The sequence below is a fragment of the Macaca thibetana genome, chromosome 20 (genome assembly GCF_024542745.1).
Source record: "Macaca thibetana thibetana isolate TM-01 chromosome 20, ASM2454274v1, whole genome shotgun sequence".
NCBI classification, from domain to species: Eukaryota; Metazoa; Chordata; class Mammalia; order Primates; family Cercopithecidae; genus Macaca; species Macaca thibetana.
In genome coordinates, this window is record NC_065597.1 from 53892848 (window position 1) to 53918034 (window position 25187).

Consider the following 25187-nt stretch of genomic DNA (forward strand, 5'->3'; position numbering starts at 1 on the left):
CTTCTCGATCTCACTCTAGATCCATCCCATTGCTGTGTGTAGCAGTAGCTTGTTTCTTCTTACTGCCAGGTACTATCCCATCACCTGGATGTACCACAGCGTGTAACTATTGATGGGCCTTGCGTTGTTTCCATCTTTGCGTGATTGTGAATCACGCTGCTATAAACAGTTGTGTACACGGGATTTTGTGTGAACATCTATTTTCATTTCTTGTGGGTAAATGTCTGGAATTACTAGGTCATATGCTAAGTATATATTTAACTTGTTAGGAAACAAAGTGGCTAAGCTGTCTTCCAGGGTAATTGCACCATTTTACAATCCTAACAGCAGCATATACAAGTTCTAGCTCCTCCACATCTTGAGATCTTAATTTTTATATAGCATCTTTATTGAGATAAAAATTAACATACCATAAAAGCAAACATCATATCTACCTAGTTATAGAATATCTTAATCACCCCTAAAAGAATCCTTGTACCCATTAACAGTCATTCCCCCTTTCCCAAACTCCCCTTTCCCCAGTCCTTGGCAACCACTAATCCACTTTCTGTCTCTCTGGATTTGCCTATTTGGATCCTTTGTCCAAGTGCGGTTACACAATACGTGGGCTTTCGTGTCTGGCTTCCTTTACGTAGCCTAATGCAGGTGCATCCATCTGGTAACTTGTGTCACTGCTCCATTTCTGTTCATGCCCGAATAGTGTTCCATTGTTTGGCTATGCCACATTTTGTTTCTCCATTTATCAGCTGATGGGCATTTGGTTTGTTCCTACTTTTTGGCTATTATGAATGATGCCTTTGAATTATTCATTACGATTAATGACTTTGAACTTTGTCTAAGTTTTTATGTGAACATAGGTTTTAAATTCTCTTGGGTATATACCTAGAAATGGAATTGCTGGATCTTGGGGTAACTCCATATTTAACATTTTGAGAAACTGCCAAACTGTTTTCCAAAGTGGCTGTGCCATTTTACATTCCCAGCAGCAATGTATTGGTTCCAGTTCTCTGCATCCTGCCAACATTTGTTGTTATCTTTTTGATCGGAGCCCTCCTGGAGGGTGTGAAGTGCTGTCTCGTTGCAACTTTCTGTTTCTTAACGGCTCGTTTATTTTCTATGCTTATTGGCAGCTTGTACATCTTAGAAGACATGTCTGCAAATCCGTTGCCCATCTTTTGGAGTGTCTTTTTGAGTTACAAGCGTTTTTTTTATGTATTCTGGATACAAGTTCCTTATCAGACAGTTTTCTCCCATCTTTTTCACTGTTTTGATAGCATCTTTTGAAGCGGGAAAGTTTTGTTTTGTTTTGTTTTTTGAGACAAAGTCTCGCTCTATCGCCCAGGCTGGAGTGCAATTGCGTGATCTCAGCTCCCCACAACCTCCTCCTCCTGGGTTCAAGCGATTCTCCTGCCTCAGCCTCCCAAGTGCTAGGATTACAGGAATGTGCCAGCACACCTGGCTAATTTTGTATTTTTTTTTTTTTTTAGTAAAGACAGGGTTTCTCTATGTTGGTTAGGCTGGTCTCAAACTCCGACCTCAGGTGATCCGCGTACCTCAGTCTCCCAAAGTGCTGGGATTACAGGTGTGAGCCACCGTGCCTGACCAGTAGAGAAAGGGTTTCACCATGTTGGCCAGGCTGGTCTCGAACCCTGACCTCAGGTGATCCACCTGCCTTGGCCTCCCAAAGTGCTGGGATTACAGGCATGAGCCACCATGCCTGGCCGCCTTTTTTTTTTTTTTCTTTTTTTTTAAAATGTCTTGCTGGTGCTTTTGTTGTCACATCTAAGAAACTACAGTCCAGCTGGGCGCAGTGGCTCACGCCTGTAATCTCAGCACTTTCAGAGGCCGAGGCAGGTGTATCACCTGAGTTCAGGAGTTCGAGACCAGCCTGACCAACATGGAGAAACCCCATCTCTACTAAAAATACAATATCAGCTGAGCATAGTGGCGTATGCCTGTAATCCCAGCTACTTGGGAGGCTGAGGCAGGGGAATCATTTGAACCCGGGAGGCGGAGGTTGTGGTGAGCCAAGATCACACCATTGCACTCCATCCTGGGCAACAACAGCGAAACTCCATCTCAAAAACAAACAAACAATCAAAAAGAAACCACAGCCTTTCTGTGGCAGGTTTGAGGCAGCCATGCTCTTGGTCTCTCTTGGAGCTCTGTACTCCACCTCCTTCTGCAGGTCTGTTTCAGCCATCTCCCTCTGCATTCCATTTTTTTTTTTTTTTTAAATGTTTCTCTGCACAGGAGATCCAACCCCCACATAACTCCTTCCACTTCATAAGATTAGCAGAAATGAACTACTGTCTTTCCAAATTCCTAAGAGAAAGCCTCCTGAGTAGCTGGGATTACAGGCACCCACTAACTTTTGTATTTTTAGTAGAGACAGGGTTTCACCATGTTGGCCAGGCTGGTCTTGAACTCCTGACCTCAGGTGATCTGCCCACCTCAGTCCCCCAAAGTGCTGGGATTACAGATGTGAGCCACCCTGCCCAGTCAGATTCTTTTATTTTCAAAAATCATACACTTGTAGCCTGTAATCATTTTCTGAAACTCTGCCATGTTACTTCAAACCTGCGCTCTCGAAGTCAGGACCAACAGGAGGCCTCCTGAAGCCCCAGACACTGCCACCTGCCTGATCAGAGGTTCCTGGGGCCCTGAAGGGGGGCGTTGTGGGGTGCCTGGGCATGTGTCATGAACCACGTTGTGCTCTTTCAGGTCGTGTATGAGAGGTGTGAAAAGCTGCGGCCCACGCTGTTCCGGCTGGCGAGTGACACCACTGATGACGATGATGCACTCGGTAAGTTTTCTTTCTTTGGGTGTAGCTAGCAGCACGGGTGCAAGACAGATTCGGTCCCTCCTGTCACGCTGCCGTGCCAGGAACAAGACAGAGTGGATTTGATGTTCCGTGGAGCTTGTGCTTAGGTAGGGTGTGGCTTGAGTTGCCTCAGAACTGACTTCCAGCAGGATCCAGGCTTCAGTAAGAAATCAGCAGCAGGTCTAAAGCCTGAAAAGGGGTGGAAATTGACCATGGAGATTGGGGTGTGAGAGGTAGAAGAAAGATCCCTCTGGAGGCTTCAGGAAAAGCTGATCAATCTCAGGGGCCAGAGAAACAGCTGTGGGTGGTGTCTCAAAGGGATCACCAGCTTTTGTACCTTCAGGGGCCAGGTAGGTCACCTAAGAGAGCCTGGCCGATTGGAAATGGAAGGGACATCCGTAGGGACGTGAAAAATTGTCCACAGTTACTAAAAAAAAATTTAACTCTTTATTATGGAAAATCTCAAAACATGAGAGACGGGAATAGTAAAATAAATCCTATGTATTCTTCACTCATCTTTAATAATTACCAGCTCATAGCTGATTTTTCAAATCTTGTTTCATCTGTACCTCTTTTTGTACCCACCCATTCCCTAGTCTGTTTTGAAGCAAATTCTAGACATTCCTTTTTCTTTTAATTTTTTTTTTAGATGGAGTCTCATTCTATCGTCCAGGCTGGAGTGCAGTGGTGTAATCTTGGTTCACTGCAACCTCCACCTCCCGGGTTCAAGCCGAATGGCCCTGCCTCAGCCTCCCAGGTAGCTGGGATTACAGGCAACCACCATCATACCTGGCTAATTTTTGTATTTTTGTAGAGATGACGTTTCACCAATTTGGCCAGGCTGGTTTCAAACTGCTGGCCTCTAGTGATCTGCCTGCCGTGGCCTCCCAAAGTGCTGGTCTTACAGGCGTAAGCCACAATCCCCAGCCTCTGGACATTTCAAAATAATCAAAGATTCAGTCAGTGTTCAGATTTCCCTGATAAAATTTCTCCTTAATCATCTCTTGCTAACTTAAAAAAAAATTGTTCTAAATCAGACGCAAAAGAAAAGCCATACTAAGGCCGGGCGCGGTGGCTCAAGCCTGTAATCCCAGCACTTTGGGAGGCCGAGACGGGCGGATCACGAGGTCAGGAGTTCGAGACCATCCTGGCTAACACGGTGAAACCCCGTCTCTACTAAAAAATACAAAAAACTAGCCGGGCGAGGTGGCGGGCGCCTGTAGTCCCGGCTACTCGGGAGGCTGAGGCAGGAGAATGGCGTAAAAACCCGGGAGGCAGAGCTTGCAGTGAGCTGAGATCCGGCCACTGCACTCCAGCCTGGGCGACACAGCGAGACTCCGTCTCAAAAAAAAAAAAAAAAAAAAAAAAAAAAAGAAAAGCCATACTGTATAATTGGTTTATATTTCTTTAGTCTCTCTTAGTGGATAGCATGTGCATGCCCTCTGCAATCCTTTTTGAGACAGTCTCACTCTGTTGCTCAGGCTGGAGTCCAATGGCATGATCTCAGTTCACTGCAGCCTCTACAGCCTCTATCTCCTGGGTTCAAGCAGTTCTCATGCCTCAGCCTCCTGAGTAGCTGGAACTACAGTTGCGCACCACCGTACCTGGCTAATTTTTGTATTTTTCGTAGAGATGGAGTTTTGCCATGTTGGCCAGGCTGGTCTCAAACTCCTGGGCTCAAGTGATTTGCCCGCCTTGGCTTCCCAAAGTGCTGGGATTACAGGCATGAATCACCACGCACAGCCTTTTCTCCTTGCATGAAAATAGGCCCTCTGAATTGAGAGTATTCTCAGTCTCAGTTCTGCTCGTCGCATCCCCCATGATGCTGTTAATGTTTCTGTTTCTTTTTTTTTTTTTTTTTTTTTTTTTTGAGACGGAGTCTCGCTGTGTCTCCCAGGCTGGAGTGCAGTGGCGTGATCTCGGCTCACTGCAAGCTCCGCCTCCCGGGTTCATGCCATTCTCCCGCCTCAGCCTCCCGAGTAGCTGAGACTACAGGCGCCCGCCACCACGCCCGGCTAGTTTTTTTTTTTGTATTTTTAGTAGAGACGGGGTTTCACCGTGTTAGCCAGGATAGTCTCGATCTCCTGACCTCGTGATCCACCCGCCTCGGCCTCCCAAAGTGCTGGGATTACAGGCTTGAGCCACCGCGCCCGGCCTGTTTCTGTTTCTGATATTTCTTTTTTTCTTGAAATAGAGTTTCGCTCTTGTTGCCCCGGCTGGAGTGCAATGACGTGATCTCAGCTCGCTGCAACCTCCCTCTCCTGGGTTCAAGCAATTCTCCCACCTCAGCCTCCCGAATAATTGGGATTACAGGCACCTGCCACCACGCCCGGCTAACTTTTTGTATTTTTAGTAGAAACTGGGTTTCACCATGTTGGCCAGGATGGTCTTGAACTCCTGACCTCAGGTGATCCGCCCACCTCAGCCTCCCAAAGTGCTGGGATTGCAGGCCTGAGCCACTGCGCCCAGCCAACAGGTTCTGAGTTAAAGTTAAAAGTTTGTTATTTAAAGGGCCTTAATTTGAGTGCTTACTGCTGGCCAGTACTCTGGACAGTACAGGTGTAGAAGGTAAACAGATTTGCTTCCTTCTGCATTGAGAACTATTAACATGTTAGGACTTGGGTTAACTGACTAGGCCTGATAGGGTCCGATGACACAATCTAGGGGCTGGAGGTGTGGATAAACTGAACATAGTCGAGCCATATGAAGGCTGTTTTATGGAAACGCTTAGAAAGGATTGAGATGTTGGTCACCAAACCAGGGGGTTCTGATTCTTCCCTCATTCTTCAGCGGAAATTCTCCAGGCAAATGACCTCCTCACCCAAGGAGTTCTGCTGTACAAACAGGTGATGGAGGGCCGGGTCACCTTTGGAAACAGAGTGACCAGCTCAGTGGGAGACATCCCTGTCTCCAGAGGTATGTTTGAAAGCCTCTCCTTGCCTTCTGCCTCAGGGCAACCTGCAATTCCCAGAAAAAAAAAAAAAATGGGTCCTAAACATAGTCTGGGTTAAGGAATAGAAATGAGAGAACTCGCCCTTTGTTCCCCTTCCTGTGAAAGCGGGTTTCATGTTGCCATGCCCAGCCACAGGAATCGTCATGAGCTGGTTGCCGGGCTGGACCCCAGCTTTGACTACACACGGAAGCAGATGGCTAAGCTGTGCCTGGGTTTGAATTCTCATAAATGCTTGCATATGGGAGCTAGAGACAAAAGAAATGGTCTTCCTCAGTGGTTCCTAGTGCCAGGTCAGCTGTATCAGAATCACCTGGAGCACTGGTTGAACTGCCACTGCTTAGGTCCCTGGCTTGGACCTTCTAAATCAAGACTGCTTGGAGCTGGGCCTGGAGGTCTGCGTCTTTCAAGCACTGCAAGTGATTTTGATCAGCTGTGGTCAGAAGCCTCGGAATGGCCTGAGCTGGAGAAGGCCGAATCTGCTCTCCTCCAGGGTGATGGGACCTTTGCATGATGGCCTGTGATCCCTGGGGTAGGAAGGCAGACCTTGGCTCCCTATTGTCCTGGATGCCAGCTCAGCTTGTGTGTCAGGACACTCACCTGAGTGGAAGGTTCTTGGAAGGGCAGGAAGGGCATTACCATTTGATTAGGAGGTGGCCTGAGGGAAGCTGATTGGATTTATGTGGAGACTTTGCTCTCATGTCCAACTGATTTCTCTTCCTAACCCTGGGCTTTCTAGTCTTTCAGAATCCAACAGGCTGCATGAAGACCTGCCCCCTGATTGACTTGGAGGTGGACAATGGACCTGCGCAGGCGGGGACTGTGGCGCCATCTTTGCTTCATCAAGACCTGGCAGCCTTGGGTGAGGGCAGGTCCTTGTGGGGAGCAGGCATAGGATGGGTGCCAGTAGGGAAGCAAGCTGGTTCCCTTCGCAGAGCACGTGCCTGCTGCTGAGGGGGTCGAGATGGTTGTGAATAGGAAGAATGAGCTGGTTCCCTCTGGGGACACGTACCTGCTGCTGAGGGAGTGAGTAGGGGAGTGAGTTGGTCCCCTCAGGAAGCACGTGTCTGCTACTGAGCGAGTCAGGATGAGTGTGAGTAGGGGAGTGAGCTGGACCCTCGGGGAACACGTGTCTGCTGCTGAAGGAGTCAGGATGGTTGTGAGGAGAGTGAGCTGGTCCCCTCAGGAAGCACATACCTGCTGCTGAGGGAATCAAGGTGGTTGTGAGTAGGGGAGTGAGCTGGTTCCCTCAGGGAGCACATACCTGCTGCCGAGGGAATCAGGTGTTCTGGGCAGTTGAGCGGGTCCCCCTTGCATATTAGTCACAGATTGGCCATGGATGAGTCGCATGACCTTCAGTAAGTTGCTTATTTGTCTAGACTTTCTGGATGTCCTAGAAAGGGTGGGTGTGGCATTAATCACCACCTTGAAGCAGGTGGAGTTAATGTTAGGCATCTCACTCCACTCCTTTCTTACAGGAATCAGTGATGCTCCTGTTACAGGCACGGTGAGGATGCTCTTCCCAGGGCCCAGAGAGAGAAGGGGAGGGTCTCAGACCTGCCCTTGTGAGGCAGCACTGCCTGGCGAGCGGAGAGGTGCTCCTACACTGTCCCGGTGGAATCATGGCCTTGGAGGTCCAAAGCCTCTTCCTCACCCATACTGTCTGGCTGGTACCCCAGGGGAGACAGGTTACACCAGACTCCTGCTTCCTGGAGGTCTGCCCAGGAGCCGAGTGTGATCTTGCCCTTTCTTTCCCCTCTTGCCCCAAGAGATGTCACCAGCCTGGGCCACAGCAGCTTGGGTGGGTTCAGGAGAGCTGTGCCTTGGTTTTACTGTGGCTGATGGTCACTCATACCCTGGTCTTACTTTAGCCATTCCTGATTTGACAGGTTGCTGGTCAGAATTGCTGTGAGGAAAAGAGGAATCCCTCCTCCAGCACACTGCCAGGCGGTGGCGTTCAGAACCCTTCTGCAGACAGGAATTTGTTGGACCTCCTCTCACCACAGCCAGCTCCAGGCCCTCTGTGAGTCTTCTGGGCAAGGGGAGTGGGAGAGTGTGGCTCCTGAGTGCAGTTCCTTCTCATGGGACAAGGGCCAAAGAATGGTGCTCTAAGACAGCCTCTCGCCCTGGAGAAACATCTTTCTTTTTGTTTTGAGACAGGGTCTCGCTCTATTGCCCAGGCTAGAGTGCAGTGGCACAATCTGGGCTCATTACAACCTTTACCTCCTGAGTTCAAGTGATTCTCCTGCCTCAGCCTCCCGAGTAACTGGGATTACAGGCACATGCCACCATGCCCAGCTAATTTTTTTTTAAGTTTTAGTAGAGATGGGATTTCACCATGTTGGCCAGGCTGATCTCAAACTCCTGACCTCAGGTGATCCGTCTGCCTGGCTGAGAATCATCTTTCTATTGAAAGTTTAGGCCAGGTGCGGTGGCTCATGCCTTGTATGAGTTCGTTTTCACACTGCTGATAAAGACATACCCGAGACTGTGTAATTTAAAAACAAGCCGGGCGCGGTGGCTCAAGCCTGTAATCCCAGCACTTTGGGAGGCCGAGACGGGCGGATCACGAGGTCAGGAGATCAAGACCATCCTGGCTAACACGGTGAAACCCCATCTCTACTAAAAAATACAAAAAACTAGCCGGGCAAGGTGGCGGCGCCTGTAGTCCCAGCTACTCGGGAGGCTGAGGCAGGAGAATGGCGTAAACCCGGGAGGCGGAGCTTGCAGTGAGCTGAGATCCAGCCACTGCACTCCAGCCTGGGCGACAGAGCGAGACTCCGTCTCAAAAAAAAAAAAAAAAAGGAGGTTTAATGGACTCATAGTTTCACATGGCTGAGGAGGCCTCCCAATCATGGCGGAAGGCAAAAGGCATGTTTTCTTTCTTTTTTTTTTTTTGAGACAGAGTCTCGCTCTGTCACCCTAGGTGGAGTGCAGTGGTGCAATCTCAGCTCACTGCCACCTCTGCCTCCCGGGTTCAAGCAATTCTCTTGCCTCAGCCTCCTGAGTAGCTGGGATTAAGGCATATGCCACCACACCTGGTTAATTTTTTGTGTTTTTTTAGTAAAGATGGGGTTTCACCATGTTGGCCAGGATGGTCTTGATCTCCTGACCTCATAATCTGCCTGCCTCTGCCTCCCAAAGTGCTGGGATTACAGGCGTGAGCCACTGCACTCAGCCAAAAGGCATGTCTTATGTGGCAGCAGACAAGAGAGAATGAGAGCCAAATGAAAAAGGGTTTCCCCTTATAAAACCGTCAGATCTCATGAGACTCACTACCATGAGAACAGTGTGGGGAAACTGCACCCATGATTCAGTTCTCTCCTACAGGGTCCCTGCCACGACATGTGGGAATTGTGGATGCTACAATTCAAGATGAGATTTAGGTGGGGACACAGCCAAACCATATCATACCTGTAATCCCAGCTCTTTGGGAGGCCAAGGCAGGTGGATCGCTTGAGCCCTGGAGTTCAAGACTAGCCTGGGATATATGGCAAAACCCCATCTCTACAAAAAACACAAAAATTAGCCAGGCGTAGTAGCTCATGCCTGTAGTCCCGGCTCCTCAGGAGGCTGAGGTGGGAGGATGACTTGAGCCCGGAAAGTCGAGGCTGCAGTGAGCCATTACCATGCCACTGCATTCCAGCCTGGACAGCAGAGTGAGACCCTGTCTCAACAAAAGTTTAATATGCTGCTTCCCTTTTCTCATTTTACTTCCTTTCCTAAGTCGTTGGAAAATACCTGCTTTGGCCAAGACATCTGAAAGGGGGTTTATTTAAGGACTAGGAATAATAGAACATGAGGTTTTTGCTGTTTGTTTTTGTTTTCCCTTCTAATAACCATGTAATTGAAGTTAAGTAAAATTTGATACATAGAGAAATATACAACAAAGTGCAAAGTACCACTCCCTAAAAACAAGGTTGAATGTTCCTTCTTTGCTTTTTTTCTGTACAAGTAGTGGTGCATTCTTGTGGCTTGTTGCACAAACAGGATTTTTTTTTTTTTTTTTTTGAGACGGAGTCTTGCTCTGTCGCCCAGGCTGGAGTGCAGTGGCCGGATCTCAGATCACTTCAAGCTCCGCCTCCTGGGTTTACGCCATTCTCCTGCCTCAGCCTCCCGAGTAGCTGGGACTACAGGCGCCCGCCACCACGCCTGGCTAATTTTTTGTATTTTTTAGTAGAGACGGGGTTTCACCGTGTTAGCCAGAATGGTCTCGATCTCCTGACCTCGTGATCCGCCCGTCTCGGCCTCCCAAAGTGCTGGGATTATAGGCTTGAGCCACCGCGCCCGGCCACAAACAGGATTTTAATTTACAAACTGCACTCCAGCAGGACCTTTTCATATCATTATCTGTGATGCATTTCATATCAGTTTCTATAAATATGCCTCAGTCTTCTTAATAGCTACATTATAATTCATTGCATGGATATATTTGATCATTTCCCTTTTGTGCACATTTACATAATTTCCAGTTTGGAGATGCTTAGGGGAGTGCCTTATAGTACAGATCCCTAAAGGGAGAGGTCCTCTAAGGTGTGAACGTAACAACATTTTCATAGATCCTGTCCCTTTGTCTCTGGAAAAGTGCAGCTTACCTTCACCCAAACAGCCTGAAAGTGCCTATGTTCCTGATAGAAACCGCCTGGCTCTGGCAGAAGTGGGATGTCCTGGGAGTTCATTCCCATTTGCCGCCCAGAGGTCATTTCTTGCAGTCTTCTTTTTTTCAGCCACTTGGGCAGGGTGGGTTATTTCTTCTCGCGGGACTTTAGTTTTCTAAAATGTTTTCAGTTTGTGTCCCAAATGGACAAAATCATGGAGTGGATAGTAGCTGGTTTAATTTGTGTATCATCTGCCTGGCTTACGTCCCTCTGTGATCACACCTGGAAAACAACCTGCCTGAGCTACTTACTGTCAGGGACTGCCTGACAGGTACAACATGAACAGCCCTCATAACAAAGGCTCTAGGTTATTGGGTTCTTATTATGTGTGGACATTTTAAGTGCTTTTCTTTTTTTCTTTTTCTTTTTTTCCTGAGACGGAGTCTCGCTCTGTTGCCCAGGCTGGAGTGCAGTGGTATGATCTCAGCTCACCACAAGCACGCGCCACCACCACCTGGCTAATTTTTAATTTTTTTTTTTTTTAATTTTTGTACTTTTAGTAGAAACTGGGTTTCACCATGTCGGCCAGGCTGGTCTTGAACTTCTGACCTCAAATGACCCACCTGCCTCAGCCTCCCAGAGTGCTGGGATTATAGGCATGAGCCACCGCGCCCAGCCTCTAAGTGCTTTTCACACATTGTCTCGTTTGAATCTTGTAACAGCCCTACAAGGTAAATTACTTTTGTTTTTTCCATTTAACAAATGAGGAAGCTGAGGTATGAGTTTGATTACTTGACAAAAGTCATGTAACATCTGGTATATTAGCTCACACCTGTAATCCCAGTACTTTGGGAGGCCGAGGTGGGCGAATCACCTGAGATCAAGATTCAAGACCAGCACGGCCAATGTGGTGAAACCCTGTCTCTAATAAAAATACAAAAATTAGCCGGGTGTGGTGGCAGGTGCCTGTAATCCCAGTTACTCAGGAGGCTGAGGCAGGAGAATCGCTTGAGCCTGGGAGGCAGAGGTTGCCGTGAGCCGAGGCAGTTCCACTACACTCCAGCCTGGGCAACAGAGCAAGACACTGTATCATCAAAAAAAAAAAAAGAAAAAAAAAAAGGCATATAACATCTAAGTGTGTGTGTGTGTGTGTGTGTGTGTGTGTGTGTGTGTGTGTGTGATTTTTTTCCCTTGTTCTGTGTGTGTGTGTGTGTGTGTGTGTGTGTGTGTGATTTTTTTCCCTTGTTCTGTGTGTGTGTGTGTGTGTGTGTGTGTGTGATTTTTTTCCCTTGTTCTGTGATAAGCCTAAATTCCAGGAAATCGCTACAATTTTTGCTAGTCTTTGATATTTTTTATTTCTTTGTAGGAATTATGTTTCGCAGAAAAGTGTCCCCAAGGAAGTGCCCCCAGGTACTAAGTCCTCTCCAGGTTGGTCCTGGGAGGCTGGCCCGTTGGCTCCTTCCCCATCTTCACAGAATACACCTCTGGCTCAAGTGTTTGTCCCTTTGGAGTCTGTTAAGCCCAGTAAGTACAATTTTGCTCCCCACCTTTTTTTTTTTCCTGGGAATCTATTAGACTCCCAGCTTTTTCCACTCCAGTTTGGTAGAGGTAGCCCTTAAATTTGGTTGATGAATGGGAGAGATTTTGCATGAGGGCAAAAAGTAAGAGGTTGTGGCCAGGTATGGTGACTCATGCCTGTAATCCCAGCACTTTGGGAGGCTGAGGTGGGAGGATCACTTGAGGCCAGGAGTTTGAGACCCGCCTGGGCAAGATAGCCTTGTCTCTATTTGGTGGGGGGAAGAAAAAAATGGGGAGGCTAAGGCAGGTGATCACTTGAGGCCAGGAGTTTGAGACCAGCCTGGCCAACATAATGAAGCCCTGTCTCTACAGAAAATACAAACATTAGCTGGGCGTGGTGGTACATGCCTGTAGTCCCAGCTACTTGGGAGGCTGAGGCAGGAGAATTGCTTGAACCCAGGAGGTGGAGGTTGCAGTGAGCCAAGATCATGCCACCACACTCTAGCCTGAGTGACAAAGTGAGACTCCATCTCCCAAAAAAAAAAAAAAGTTTGCTTCTTTGTCTTTTAGCTAATTTTCTTAGCCTTCCTTAGTATTGACACTGTCAAGGATATGGGCAAGCCTTTAGGCACATAATGTTCATTGATTTGGGATTCAAGAAGGGAATGTTTAATGTGGCCTGAAATGACTGGCAAGAGGTAGAATTCAAATGAGTGGAAGAATTTGTCTAGTGATAATCCTTCTCTAGGGATCCTCATTAAAGCAGAAAAGTGGATATTACCTATGTTACAAAGGGAAGGAAATGGAAGGCTCAGCTAATCAAGGTGCATACTAGCGCAGAGATCGTAGTATGCACAGCAGGACACAACTCAGGTCATCTGTTCCAGGGCCTGGGCTCTTTAGCACAGAGCCCTCCTATGGCTCTTTGTGATGAGGTTAGATTGCAGAGAGCCCTGAAAGCCAGGCAGACAAATTTGTAAATAAACAGAGTTGGTAAACAGTGGGAGCTCTTTGCACATTTCTTTATTGATTTTTGATTTAAGAAATAATACATGTTCAGTGTTAATTTTCTGAATTCAATAATTGTACTGTAGTTACGATGTTAACATCTGGGGAAGCTACATGAAGGGTATATAGAAATTTTTGTATTAGTTTTATAACTTCTTATAAGTCTGAAATTATTACAAAGCAAACTTTAAAAAGTAAAAAAGTTAAAAATACATGTTCAAAATGTAGAGTTTTATTAAAGATAGAATAGGCTGGACTCAGTGGCTCACGCCTGTAATGCCAGCACTTTGGGAGGACGAGGCAGGCAGATCACTTGAGGTCAGGAGTTTGAGACCAGCCTGGCCAAAATGGTGAAACCCTAAAAATACAAAAATTAGCTGGGTGTGGTAGTATGCACCTGTAATCCCCAGCTACTCAGGAGCCTGAGTCAGGAGAATCACCTGAACCCAGACGGCAGAGGTTGCAGTGAGCTGAGATCGTGCCACTGTGCTTCAATGTGAGCAACAAAGAAGACTCTGTCTCAAAAAAAAAAAAGATGTACTAGAAAAGTAAAATCATCTATACCATTATCAGCCAGAGATGGAAATTCTGTTCATGTCTTGATAGATTTTCTTCTTGTCTTATCATGTACGTATATTTGTACATACACAGTTCTTAATAATTTTATACCACAGTGTGTACAGAATGTTACTCTATTTACTGTTACTTTATAAGTCTATACCACACTGCAGCCTCAAATTCCTCTTGGGCTCAAGCAATCCTCCTGCCTCAGACTCCCAGGTAGCTAGCATGACAGGCATGCACCACCATACCCAGCAAATTTTTATTGTCTTTTTGGGGATGGGAGGCAGATCTCACTATATTGCCCAGGCTGGTCTTGAACTCCTGACCTCAAGCAATTTTCTCATCTCAGCCACCTGAGTAGCTGTGATTACAGGCATGAGACACCATACCCAGATCTAAGCTATATTTTAGTAATGTATATTTTGATATTAAAGCGTTTTCCCAGCTGATTAAGCAGTCTGAGTGCCATTCATTGAGCCAGCCCTGATTTTTGAAGGATATGTTATGTTACAGTCTCATTTAGATCTGTTCTGCATGTTCTGTTTTATGCCACTTTACTTGAATTGTAATTTTATCTGTGTATTTGCTATAGCCCTGCCCCCCTTATTAAATTTATTGGTCTTACATAGTTTTCCCCCCTCAAATAAACATTAGAGTCACTCCTGAGCTAAATTAAAAGTATCTTTAGAATTTCTATTGGAATGCTATTAAACTTACTAATTTGAGGTGATTTGGTATCTACGGTTTTGTACAATTAAATATAAGGTGGTGTGTGTGTGTGTGTGTGTGTGCATGTGCGTGTGTTTGTAGTCACACAAAAGAGACTAGAAGGAAATAAGTGCTTATTTCTGGGTAGAATTAAGAGTGCATTGGCTGGGCGCGGTGGCTCATGCCTGTAATCCCAGCACTTTGGGAGGCCGAGGTGGGCGGATCACCTGAGGTTGGGAGTTTGAAGCCTGACCTCCACCAGCCTGACCAACATGGAGAAACCCTATCTCTACTAAAAACACAGAAACTAGCTGGGCATGGTGGCGCATTCCTAGCTACTCTGGAGGCTGAAGTAGGAGAATCATTTGAACCTGGGAGGCGGAGGTTGTGGTGAGCCAAGATCATGCCTTTGCACTCCAGCCTGGGCAACAAAAGTGAAAGTCCATCTCATAAAAAAGAGCATTTATTTTATTTTTTTATGATTGTGTGTGTGTGTGTGGTTTTTTTGTTTGTTTTTTCGTTTGTGAGATAGTCTTGCTCTGTCACCCAGGCTAGAGTGCAGTGGTGCAATCTCGGCTCACTGCAACCTCCGCCTCCCGAGTTCAAGTGATTTTCGTGCCTCAGCCTCTCAGATGGCTGAGATTACAGGCGTGCACCACCATGCCCAGCTAATTTTTGTGTTTTTAGTAGAGATGGGGTTTTGCCATGTTGTCCAGGCTGGTCACGAACTCTTAGCCTCAAGTGATCCACCCTCCTCGGCCTCCCAAAGTGCTGGGATTACAGGCATGAGCCCCCACGCCTGGCTGATCATTTTCTGTTTTCTATAGTGTTCATGCATGATTTTAATCATGATCATATCTTCCTCAAAAATGTGATTTTTTTTTTTTTTTTTTTTTTTTGAGATGGAGTCTCGCTCTGTCGCCCAGGCTGGAGTGCAGTGGCCGGATCTCAGCTCACTGCAAGCTCTGCCTCCTGGGTTTACGCCATTCTCCTGCCTCAGCCTCCCAAGTAGCTGGGACTACAGGCGCCTGCCGCCTCGCCCAGCTACTTTTTTTGCATTTTTTAGTAGAGACGGGGTTTCACCATGTTAGCCAGGATGGTCTCGATCTCCTGACCTCGTGATCCGCCTGTCTCGGCCTCCCAGAGTGCTGGGATTACAGGCTTGAGCCACCACGCCCAGCCAAAAAATGTGATTTTTTAATAACTGGTGGTGTGTCTGATGGTTGAATGGTGGGGAGAGGTCAGTTTGGAGGGTCATAGGAGTCCAGCTGGAGTCATGGGGACTTGGATTATTGTAGTGCAGAGAAATTCAGTCCTGGACATGTTCTGCATGGAGAAGCAGTAGCATCTGGGGATAACATGTGTATCTCTTTCCAGCCTGGCTGTCTGGGGGGTTTTGTAGTGGTGTTAACCCTTCTGCTCGTGCCCTCTCTACCAGGCAGCCTTCCACCTCTCATCGTGTATGACCGGAACGGATTCAGAATTCTGCTCCACTTCTCCCAGACGGGAGCCCCTGGGCACCCAGAGGTACAGGTGCTGCTGTTGACCATGATGAGCACGGCTCCCCAGCCTGTCTGGGATATCATGTTTCAAGTGGCTGTGCCAAAGGTGAGTCATCTGTTGTGGATTTCTCAGTAATGGCTGTCATTTTTGAGTGCCAAGTTCTTTGCTGGGACTTATCTGTCGAGTGTCAAGGAAAGAATCTTCACTCAAACTAACTGAAGATAAAGTGGGAATGTAATGGCTTACCTGACTGGGGATTCCTGAATATCTGGCGTCAGATATGAGTGGATCCAGATAGGTTCTTAAACGATGCCTCTAGAGTCTGTCTGTATCTCTTGACTCTGCTTTTCTTTGTCTCCATTCTGACAGTTTCTCCACAAAGCAGGAAAGTGGCTACCCACAGCTCCAGGGTTGCATGGTCCTTAACCCTCTTTATCTCAGAAACTCTCACCAGGCATGAAGCATGTATACTGATTACCCAGGAAAGGGCTCTGATTGGCCTTGTTGGTGTTACTTCCATACCTTGGACCAGGAACTTGTGTCCTGGGATATGAGGCACTTGGCCAATGTGAGATAACATATCCAGCCCTTTTCAAAGGAAGTGGGGCCCTACTGCTTAACAGGCACCCCACAGTCACAGGGGAAGGGGCCCGTCCTGAAAGGAAAAGATTCAAGACAGACAAAAATATGACATGCAGTCTCTACTTCTCATGGTAGTCCTGTAGGGAATGTTCTGCTACTACCTGTTGTATAAGTTAACCCAAGGCTCAGAAATTAAATATTTTACTCAAGGTCACAGAGCTAGTGAGAAGCAGTTAGAATTCAACCTAAAATGTGCCCTGGCTGTTGATGCTGCTTCTCAGATGCCAGTTATTGACCACACAACTCCAGATCCATTCTGTATGTGGAAGGAAAGGCCTCTTAGATCCTTTTAACAATTAGTGGGAGTCTGTCTGCTTGGGCTCCCATAGGTGCCTCGGGGTACCACGTCTAAGAGGGCCATTTCCTCTTGGAGGGGTGTTGGGGAGGTCCAGCTCCCCCTCACCTGATCTTCATCCTGGAAGCTGTGGTTAGGAATGAGTTACATGTTGGTTTTCTTCCCCCATAGTCAATGAGAGTGAAGCTGCAGCCGGCATCCAGCTCCAAGCTTCCTGCATTCAGTCCTTTGATGCCTCCAGCTGTGATATCTCAGATGCTGCTGCTTGACAATCCACACAAAGTATGTTCTAGTGTCTGTGGTAGCAGGGAGATGGGGGCCCCTGAACTGTAAGAGGAGGTAACTTTGTGGGTAGAGAGAGGCACATTGAGGCCTTGCTCTAAAGTCTCTGGTTTGCCGGGCGCAGTGGTTCACCCAAGTAACCCCAGCACTTTGGGAGGCTGAGGCAGGTGGACACCCTGAGGTCAGGAGTTTGAAACCAGCCTGGCCAACATGGTGAAACCCCATCTCTACTAAAAATACAGAAATTAGCTGGGTGTGATGGCACACGCCTTTAGTCCTAGCTACTCAGGAGGCTGAGGCAGGAGAGTCGCTTGAAACCAGGAGGTGGACGTTGCAGTGACCCAAGATCGTACTACTGCACTCCTGGGCAACAGAGCAAGACTCCATCTCAAAAAAAATAAATAAATAAAGTTGGCCGGGTGCAGTGGCTCATGCCTGTAATCCCAGCACTTTGGGAGGCTGAGGCAGATGGATCATGAGGGTCAAGAGATTGAGACCATCCTGGCCAACATGGTGAAAGCCCATCTCTACTGAAAATACAAAAATTAGCTGGGCATGGTGTCGCATGCCTGTAGTCTCAGCTACTGGGGAGGCTGAGGCAGGAGAATTGCTTGAACCCAGGAGGCAGAGGTTGCAGTGAGCCGAGATCACGCCATTGTACTCCAGCCTGGCGACAGAGTGAGACTCCACCGGATGGATGGATGGATGGATGGATGGATGGATGGATGGATGGATGGATGGGTGGGTGGGTGGGTGGGTGGGTGGGTGGACGGATGGACGGATGGACGGACGGACGGATGGACGAGAGGAAAAAAAAAGAAAAAAGAGGAAAGAGAAAGAAGAAAGTCAGTCAGTCTCTGGTTTGGTTGGGTGGTAGGGGTATATGTGGAATATCCCTCACTGGAGTCTGTCTTTGGGGCTCATTGAAGGAAGATCAGATGGATTGTCATAGCTGGGGACCAAGGGAGGGACACATGAACTCTCCCGAATCCTCTGAAAGGGCAAGGCCTGTCTTCCTAAGCTGGTCTCTGAATTGCAGCCCGTCTCAGGATTTCAGGACTGCAGAAGTATCGAAGGGTTCCCAGGATATGTGCCTATTTCCCCTTGTTTGTAGTCCCAAAGTGAGTATCCTAGGTATTTTGTGTCAGAATTGTTTGAAGCACTCACTTGACTTAACATGGTCACCCTGTTCCTGGGTTGCTCTCCACTGATTTAACATCTTCTGTCTCTTCTATCCCAGGAACCTATCCGCTTACGGTACAAGCTGACATTCAACCAAGGTGGACAGCCTTTCAGCGAAGTAGGAGAAGTGAAAGACTTTCCAGACCCGGCTGTCTTGGGTGCAGCCTAACTTTTCACAAGACGGACCCTTCATTTCAAGCTTAGTCTGGCGTTACTTTTGCTGTCAAGTTGGGACTAATGGTGTTTCAGTGCAGAGTGCCAAGAGTCCTATCCTGACGTCAGGCTCTGGATGTCAACCTCTGACTTATTCTGCAGATGCTGTGTGTGTGTGTGTGTGTCTGTGTCTGTGTGTCTGTGTGTTTGGGGAGAGGGTGGTAGCGCAGGGCTTGGGATATCGGCAGTGTGGGAAATGTGATGCATTTCTCATCATCATCATCTCTGCTACAGTCATGTTTCTGCATGTCAGCGAGCGACACTGTCCGTGCCTCAGGTTGGAGGTTTTATCAGCCAAAGTGTTTTTTTCATGTATTGTTCGTTCCATTCATCCACTCTGTGCCTTGTCAGCCTTTGAAAGTCTTGGTTGCTCCCAGGCTGCTGTTCTCAGGGACCTTAAAAGGGACCTGGTTAGTCTTGGGGCAGAGAGTATCTTCTTGGGCACTCTCTTCCAAGAAAGACCTTGTCTCCATTTTCATTAGACAATGCTTCTTGTGTGTGTTCTGGAAGATCTTCTAAATGGAATGCTTGTTGCACTGTTCCCAGGCGAGTGGCTGCCATGAGACCTGAGGACCACACTTGGGGGACCAATCATGTCCTTCACCACTGTGCCTTAGAATCGCCCCTGGACAGGCCTCCTGGGCAGAGGGTAAAGCAGCTCCCAGGCCTTATTCAGGCCTCAGGTCCATGGGTTGGGCAGCCAGTCTGGGCCCTTCTCAGGATCCTCATCTCCATCCTCATCCTCTTCCTTCACGGCATTTACTCGGAGCTCTTTGTGACACACCATGTCGGTCATGGTGAATCGGCCAACAGCCAGCCCTTGCCAGCTGACGTCACAGTCTAAGATGGGGAACTGTGGTACAGATAGACATGAAGAGAGCTTAGCAGTGATTGAGGTGGTGACTAAATATACAGTCATTAAATAAATACCATGTAGCAAATGTACTTTGTGGAGTGTTGAGTAAGTGGAAAATGGAAAGCCAGTTGCATTTAGAGATGATAGGCCTAAAGGGAACTGTCTTCTGTCGAGAAGTAAAGGAAACTTCCTGAAGGATGTAGAAACTTAACTGCCTCAGTGAAGAGAACCTGAAGATCTGAGGCAAGCTGGACAGGAGAGGTGGGTATTTGTTGAAGGAAAAATTCAAGTTTATAATCACTTCCCACTTAGTGAGCACCTACTGTGTGCTAGGAACTTGAATGTGTATTTTTGACAAGTCCTGCTTGGCCTGATGGGTGAGAGAAGGAACCTGAACCTGGCTGAGATGGCCAGGTGGAGGGCTTTGAAGTCCAAGCAGCTGAACTGGCTGGGTGGGTTTCTACCTCCGAAACTGCAAGGCTTGTTTGGAGCTCTTAATCACAATATCTGATATTTTTAAAGTCTGATCTTTTGGCTTCTACATATAGTGGAAATCTGCCAACACTAATTGGTGGAGGTGGGAACTGTAAAAGATGAAGTATGCTAATTTTAAGCAAATGTAAAAACTCATAAAACAGATAAACTGAGGTGATTTCATTTGCCATAATTCACATAAGACAAATTTTAATCTAAAAGTACTTGCTTGTGTTCTGTGTGCCTTTTTTTTTTTTTTTTTTTTTTTTTTTTTCTGTTTTTTGAGGCCACTCTGTCACCCAGGCTGGAGTACAGTGGTACGATCTCAGCTCACTGCAATCTCTGCCTACCAGGTTTAAGCGATTCTCATGCCTCAGCCTCCCAAGTAGCTGGGACTACAGGCGTGAGCCACCACGCCCAGCTAATTTTTGTATTTTTAGTAGAGATGGGGTTTCACCACGTTGGCCAGGCTGTTCTCAAACTCCTGACCTCAGGTGATACGCCCACCTCGGCCTCCCAGAGTGCTGGGATTACAGGCGTGAGCCACCACACCCGGCCTCTGTGTAGTTTTTATATGCTCTGTTGCTGTTGCATAGGCTTGAAGAGATACCCATCATAATGACAGCATCTCCCTCTGAAGGGTTTTGGTCAAAATGGGTGAATGAGACTTACACATAAAGACAGGCTTTCTCCCCTATTGTTCAGAGGTGAACTCACACGTGTGTACCTGAACATTCTTGCTTTTGAGGAGACAGACTCCCAGTGGTACTTACTATGCTTAGGTGTTGGACAGGATAGGTGTGGGAGGAGAGAAGGCAGGCTGCTGTCTTGAAAGTGACCGTGGTTTATGTTATCACTCCCTTCTAATCAGCAAGTCCAGTGGCCACTCACAGCCCAGCTCCTACCTCTTCATTCACTCAACAAGTAGTGGCTCACACCTATAATCCCAGCATTTTGGGAGGCTGAGTGGGATGACCACGTCAGCCCAGGATTTCAAGTCCAGCCTGGGCTACATAGTGACACCTCGTCTCTGTTTTTTAAAAAACTAGTTGTTGACCAGCTACCCTGAGCCAGGGCACCACCCTGAAGGAGCTTCTCTTCCTCTGGGGAGAAGCAAATTCATGATGTGTGTGCTGGAGATCTGGCACTCATGGCCAGTGCTTTCCAGTATCCTGAACTCTTCAGGGGTCCTGTTGACCCCTATTTCGTGACCTACCTCTGTGACTGCTCTTTTTCCTCTGTCTTGTAAGTGTGGTGGTTTTCCAGAGTCCAATCCTCAGGACTTTCCTATCCACACACAGGCCTGGTAGTCAGGCGACTCTAAACCATTAGATGGATTGTAGACCTCTCTCAAGCTGCCACCTCCTTGCTGTCCCCAGATCATATTTCAGTCTGTCAGTGGATATCTGTATCTGGAGGTTCCACTGTTGCTTCTATCTCAGTTACTTAGAATGGAACACAGAGTCCTGCCCCTTTCCACCTACATGCCCTTACTTGAAAGCACCTGAGACTTATTGGGTGCCTGATTCCTGCTTCATCTGTATCTGCGGAGTAGTTGTATGTCAAGTGGCCTGTTTTCTAAACAATCCCACATCATGTCCTCCCTGCACTTACATTGCCACTGCTCTGGTTTGGGCTTTTTTGGCGGAGGGGGATGGGGGAGACAATGCCTCTGTCCCAATTCTGAGTACCAGCTCTGGTTCTTGCCACTACCAGAGTTCTCTAGCAAATCTGAGCATCTGACCGGGTGAAAAATTCTGAATGGCTTCCTGATGCCTAACTTTATGGGATCAAATTCAAGTTGCACGCTGACACTCAGTGCCCTTCTGGTATCATCTGCCAAGACCAGGGCCTGCTTCACCACAGCCGCAATAAAAGTCCTTTCAAGCCCTGATAATGCCATGTTTTGTCATAACCTTTTGCCTACATATGCTGCAGTTAATTACTCTCCCTATTATCTTCCATGACCTGGGCAAAATGTTTCCTTATCTGTGAGCCGCTCTGAACACAAATAGGTCATGAAAATAGTGTTGAAAACAGAATGACAACCAAAAGAAAAGCGAATATTACGTAGTACAAATAGTGTAAATTAAGACAGCAAATGTTAAAGGTAGAAAGCAAAGGCAATATTCTAGAATACAAATAGTGCTTGCCTACTACAATATTAATCCCAAATCCTTTAAATATACCCATTATAGAAGATGCTTACCCAGCGTCAAGAGTGTGAAAGTGGGTTGGTTTGTTTTCTTGAGACAGAGCTTTGCTCTATTGCCCAGGCTGGAGTGCAGTGGCACGATTGTACTCAATGTAGCGTTGAATTCCTGTGCTCAGGCGATCCTCCGCCTTCAGCCTCTGGAGTAGCTGGGACTACAGGTACATGCTACCACGCCCAGCTAATGTTTCAGTTTTTGGTAAAGACTGGATCTCTTGTGTTGCCCAGGCTGGTCTCCTGGGCTCAAGCGTTCCTCCTGCCTTGACCTCCCAAAGTGCTGGGTTTACAGGCATGAGTCACCATGTCCTGACCCCCAGTTTGTTTTAAAGCCAAGTGATGCACCAAGATGTTTGTGTGCACATGTCACAGTGGTAATCTTTGGGTCATGGAATTATAAAATTTCTTTCAATTTTATCTGAGCTTTCTAAAATCTAAGCTGAAAATAAAACCTTATTTTTTATGCTCAGTGTTGGCTTTTTTTAAGACAAAGACATTGACATGATTCAAAATTACAAAAGGTGAAAATTCTTCCCACCCAGTTACCACCCTCCTCTGTCTTTTCAGAGGGATTCTAGGCATGTTCAAAGAAAATAGTATACTGTTCTGTGTTTTGTTCTTTTCATGTAACACTATAGATAGCTTGGAGATAATGCCATTATCAGTATGAATTACTTAGAAACGTAACCCCACTCTCTTCCCTGAGCTCATATGGTACAAATCAAGCATTATGTGTTGAAAGTGCTGCATGTTAAAACTCGGTAGCAATTCCCTCATAGTTTCTTGTATCCTCTCCCTCCCACTGGCAGCATTCCCAGGCACCCAAGCAGACTGGACTTTTCCCGGGCAACCCTCTCTTGTCTCGATTCTGGCAGCCCTGTGCGCTAGAGTGAACCAAGTATGGGCTGGGGAGCCAGGCTCAATTTCTAGTTTTTTGCCACCTGGGTCTCTGGGTCTCAGTTTTTATATCTGTAAATGGTAAAAATGTTAGAAGTCTACTTCACACATTTTGGTGAGAATTTAATGAGGTGTACAAAATAGCAGATACAATAGATAGTCTATAAATTTAGGTGCTATTTCTCAAATCACCTTCACATCTGAGATTTTTTTAACCATTGTAACAGTGGTGACTTCCATTTCATCACTGTTCATTTCACAGCCTCTCCTCATAAAACCACAGAAATTGTGCTAAGAATACTGATAACTTATGAATATTTTTATAGGCAGCAGAAAAGGTTGATAATAAAATCTGACCATACCAGCTGGGTGTGGTGGCTCACGCCTGTAATCCTAGCAGTTTGGGAGGTCAAGGCGAAGGATCACGAGGTTAGGAGTTCGAGACCAGCCTGGCCAACATGGTGAAACCCCGTCTACTAAAAGTACAAAAATCAGCTGGAAATTGCTTGAACCCAGAAGGTGGACTTGCAGTGAGCCGAGATCATGCCACTGCACTCCAGCCTGGGCAACAGAGCAAGACTCCATCTCAAAAAAAAAAAAATCTGACCATACCCTTTGTTAAGATCAGGATCAGCTGCAATAAGCAAACCCAAAGTAACAGTCAAAATGTTTACTTTTCTCTGTATTCGTTCATTAGAACTGCTATGACAATGTACCGCAAGCTGGGTGGTTTAAGTCAACAGATGTGTTGTCTGAGTTCTGCAGGGTGGGAGTCTAATATTGGGGCCATGGTTCTCCCTCTTGGTGGTTGCTGGCTTCCACCATCTTTGACTTCCTTAGCCTGCAGCTGCGTAACTCCAGCCTTTGCCTTCATTGTCACATGGTGTTCTTCTTGTGCCTTCTTTACATGACCAGTTTTTCTTAAGAGACATGCTGGAGTGCAGTGGCGTGGTCATAGCTCACTGCAGCCTCAAGCTCCTGGGCTCTAGGGATCCTCCCAGTTTGGCCTCCCAAGTAGCTAAGACTACAGATAGATGCATGCTGCCACACCTGACGAAGTTTTAAATTTTTGTAGAGATAAGGGCCTCACCATGTTGCCCAGGCTAGTCTTGGACTCCTGACTTCTCAAAGTGCTGGGATTACAGGCATGAGCCACCATGCCTAGCCTGACCGTACTACATCTCTAATCATATATAATTAGTACTGCATATCTTTTTGGATTAAGTAAAATCAATTGCCCTAGCATTCAAGTTTCTCTACAGCATAGCCTCATCTCAGCTTCAGTTTCCTCTTTTGGAAATAGAAATACTACCTGCCTTAACTCAAAAGGCTGTGAGGAAACCACGTGGTGGCCTGAGCCTGTAATCCCAGCACTTTGGGAAGCTGAGATGGGAGGATCGCTTGAGCCCAGGATTTTGAGACCACCCTGGGCAACATAGTGAAACCCCTGTCTCTACAGAAAATTACCTGGGAATGGTGGCATGTGCCTGTAGTCCCAGCTACTCCGGAGGCTGAGGTGGGATGTTGGCTTGAGCCCAGGAGGCAGAGGTTGCAGAGGAGGCAGTGGTGAGACAAGATGACATCACTGCAATCCAGCCTGGGTGGCAGAGCTAGACCCTGTCTCCAAAAAGGCGGAAACTGTCATACTGGATTGAAAACACCACCACCACCAAATGCCAACTCTATGCTGTCTGCAAAAGTTACACTTAGGTTCACAAATCAGTTAGAAGTAAAGGATAAAAAATTAGCCATGCAAGTAGTAATCATAAGAAAGCTGGAGTGGCTATGTTAATATCACACACAAAATAGCTTTTTTTTTTTTTTTTTTTTTTGAGACAAAGTCTTGCTCTGTCTTCCAGGCTGCAGTGCAGTGGTGTGTTCTCACCTCACTGCAACCTCCACCTCCTGGATTCAAGCAATTCTCCTGCCTCAGCCTCCCAAGTAGCTGGGATTACAGGCACCCACCACCATGCCTGGCTAATTTTTGTATTTTTAGTAGAAACAAGGTTTCACCATATTGACCAGGCTGGTCTTGAACCCCTGACCTCAAGTGATTTGGCCTCCCAAAAGGCTGGGATTACAGGTGTGAACCACTGCACCTGGCACAAAGATAGACTTTAAGACAGAAGTATTACTAGAGACAAAAAACATTTAATACTGATAAAAGATCAATATACCAGGAAGACATAAAATTATAAAATGTATATGCACCTCACATCAAAGCCCCAAAATACCTAATGCAAAAAGTAATACAATCAAGTGTAAAAATTGACAATTCAATCATAATTGGAGGCCAGTCACAGTGGCTCATGCCTGTAATCCTAGCATTTTGGGAGGCTGAGATGGGTGGATCACCTGAGGTTGGGAGTTCACGACCAGTCTGACCAACATTGAGAAACCCTCTCTACTAAAAATACAAAATTAGCCGGGTGTGGTGGTGCATGCCTGTAATCCCAGCTACTCG

The 25187-nt window shown here is 46.9% G+C and overlaps 1 protein-coding gene across 1 annotated transcript in view; it reads left to right on the forward strand.

Annotated features, from left to right (window-relative positions):
- Positions 1–21511, forward strand: part of GGA2 (golgi associated, gamma adaptin ear containing, ARF binding protein 2) — a 47573-nt gene extending 26062 nt beyond the window's left edge. The window contains exons 9-17 of the mRNA XM_050773833.1: positions 2725–2806; positions 5615–5740; positions 6514–6636; positions 7253–7281; positions 7664–7797; positions 11739–11896; positions 15609–15778; positions 16782–16892; positions 18133–21511. Coding sequence (XP_050629790.1) covers positions 2725–2806; positions 5615–5740; positions 6514–6636; positions 7253–7281; positions 7664–7797; positions 11739–11896; positions 15609–15778; positions 16782–16892; positions 18133–18243 — 1044 coding nt within the window. The 3' untranslated portion in view covers positions 18244–21511. The remainder of the gene's footprint in view (positions 1–2724; positions 2807–5614; positions 5741–6513; positions 6637–7252; positions 7282–7663; positions 7798–11738; positions 11897–15608; positions 15779–16781; positions 16893–18132) is intronic.
- The last annotated feature ends 3676 nt before the right edge of the window (positions 21512–25187 follow it).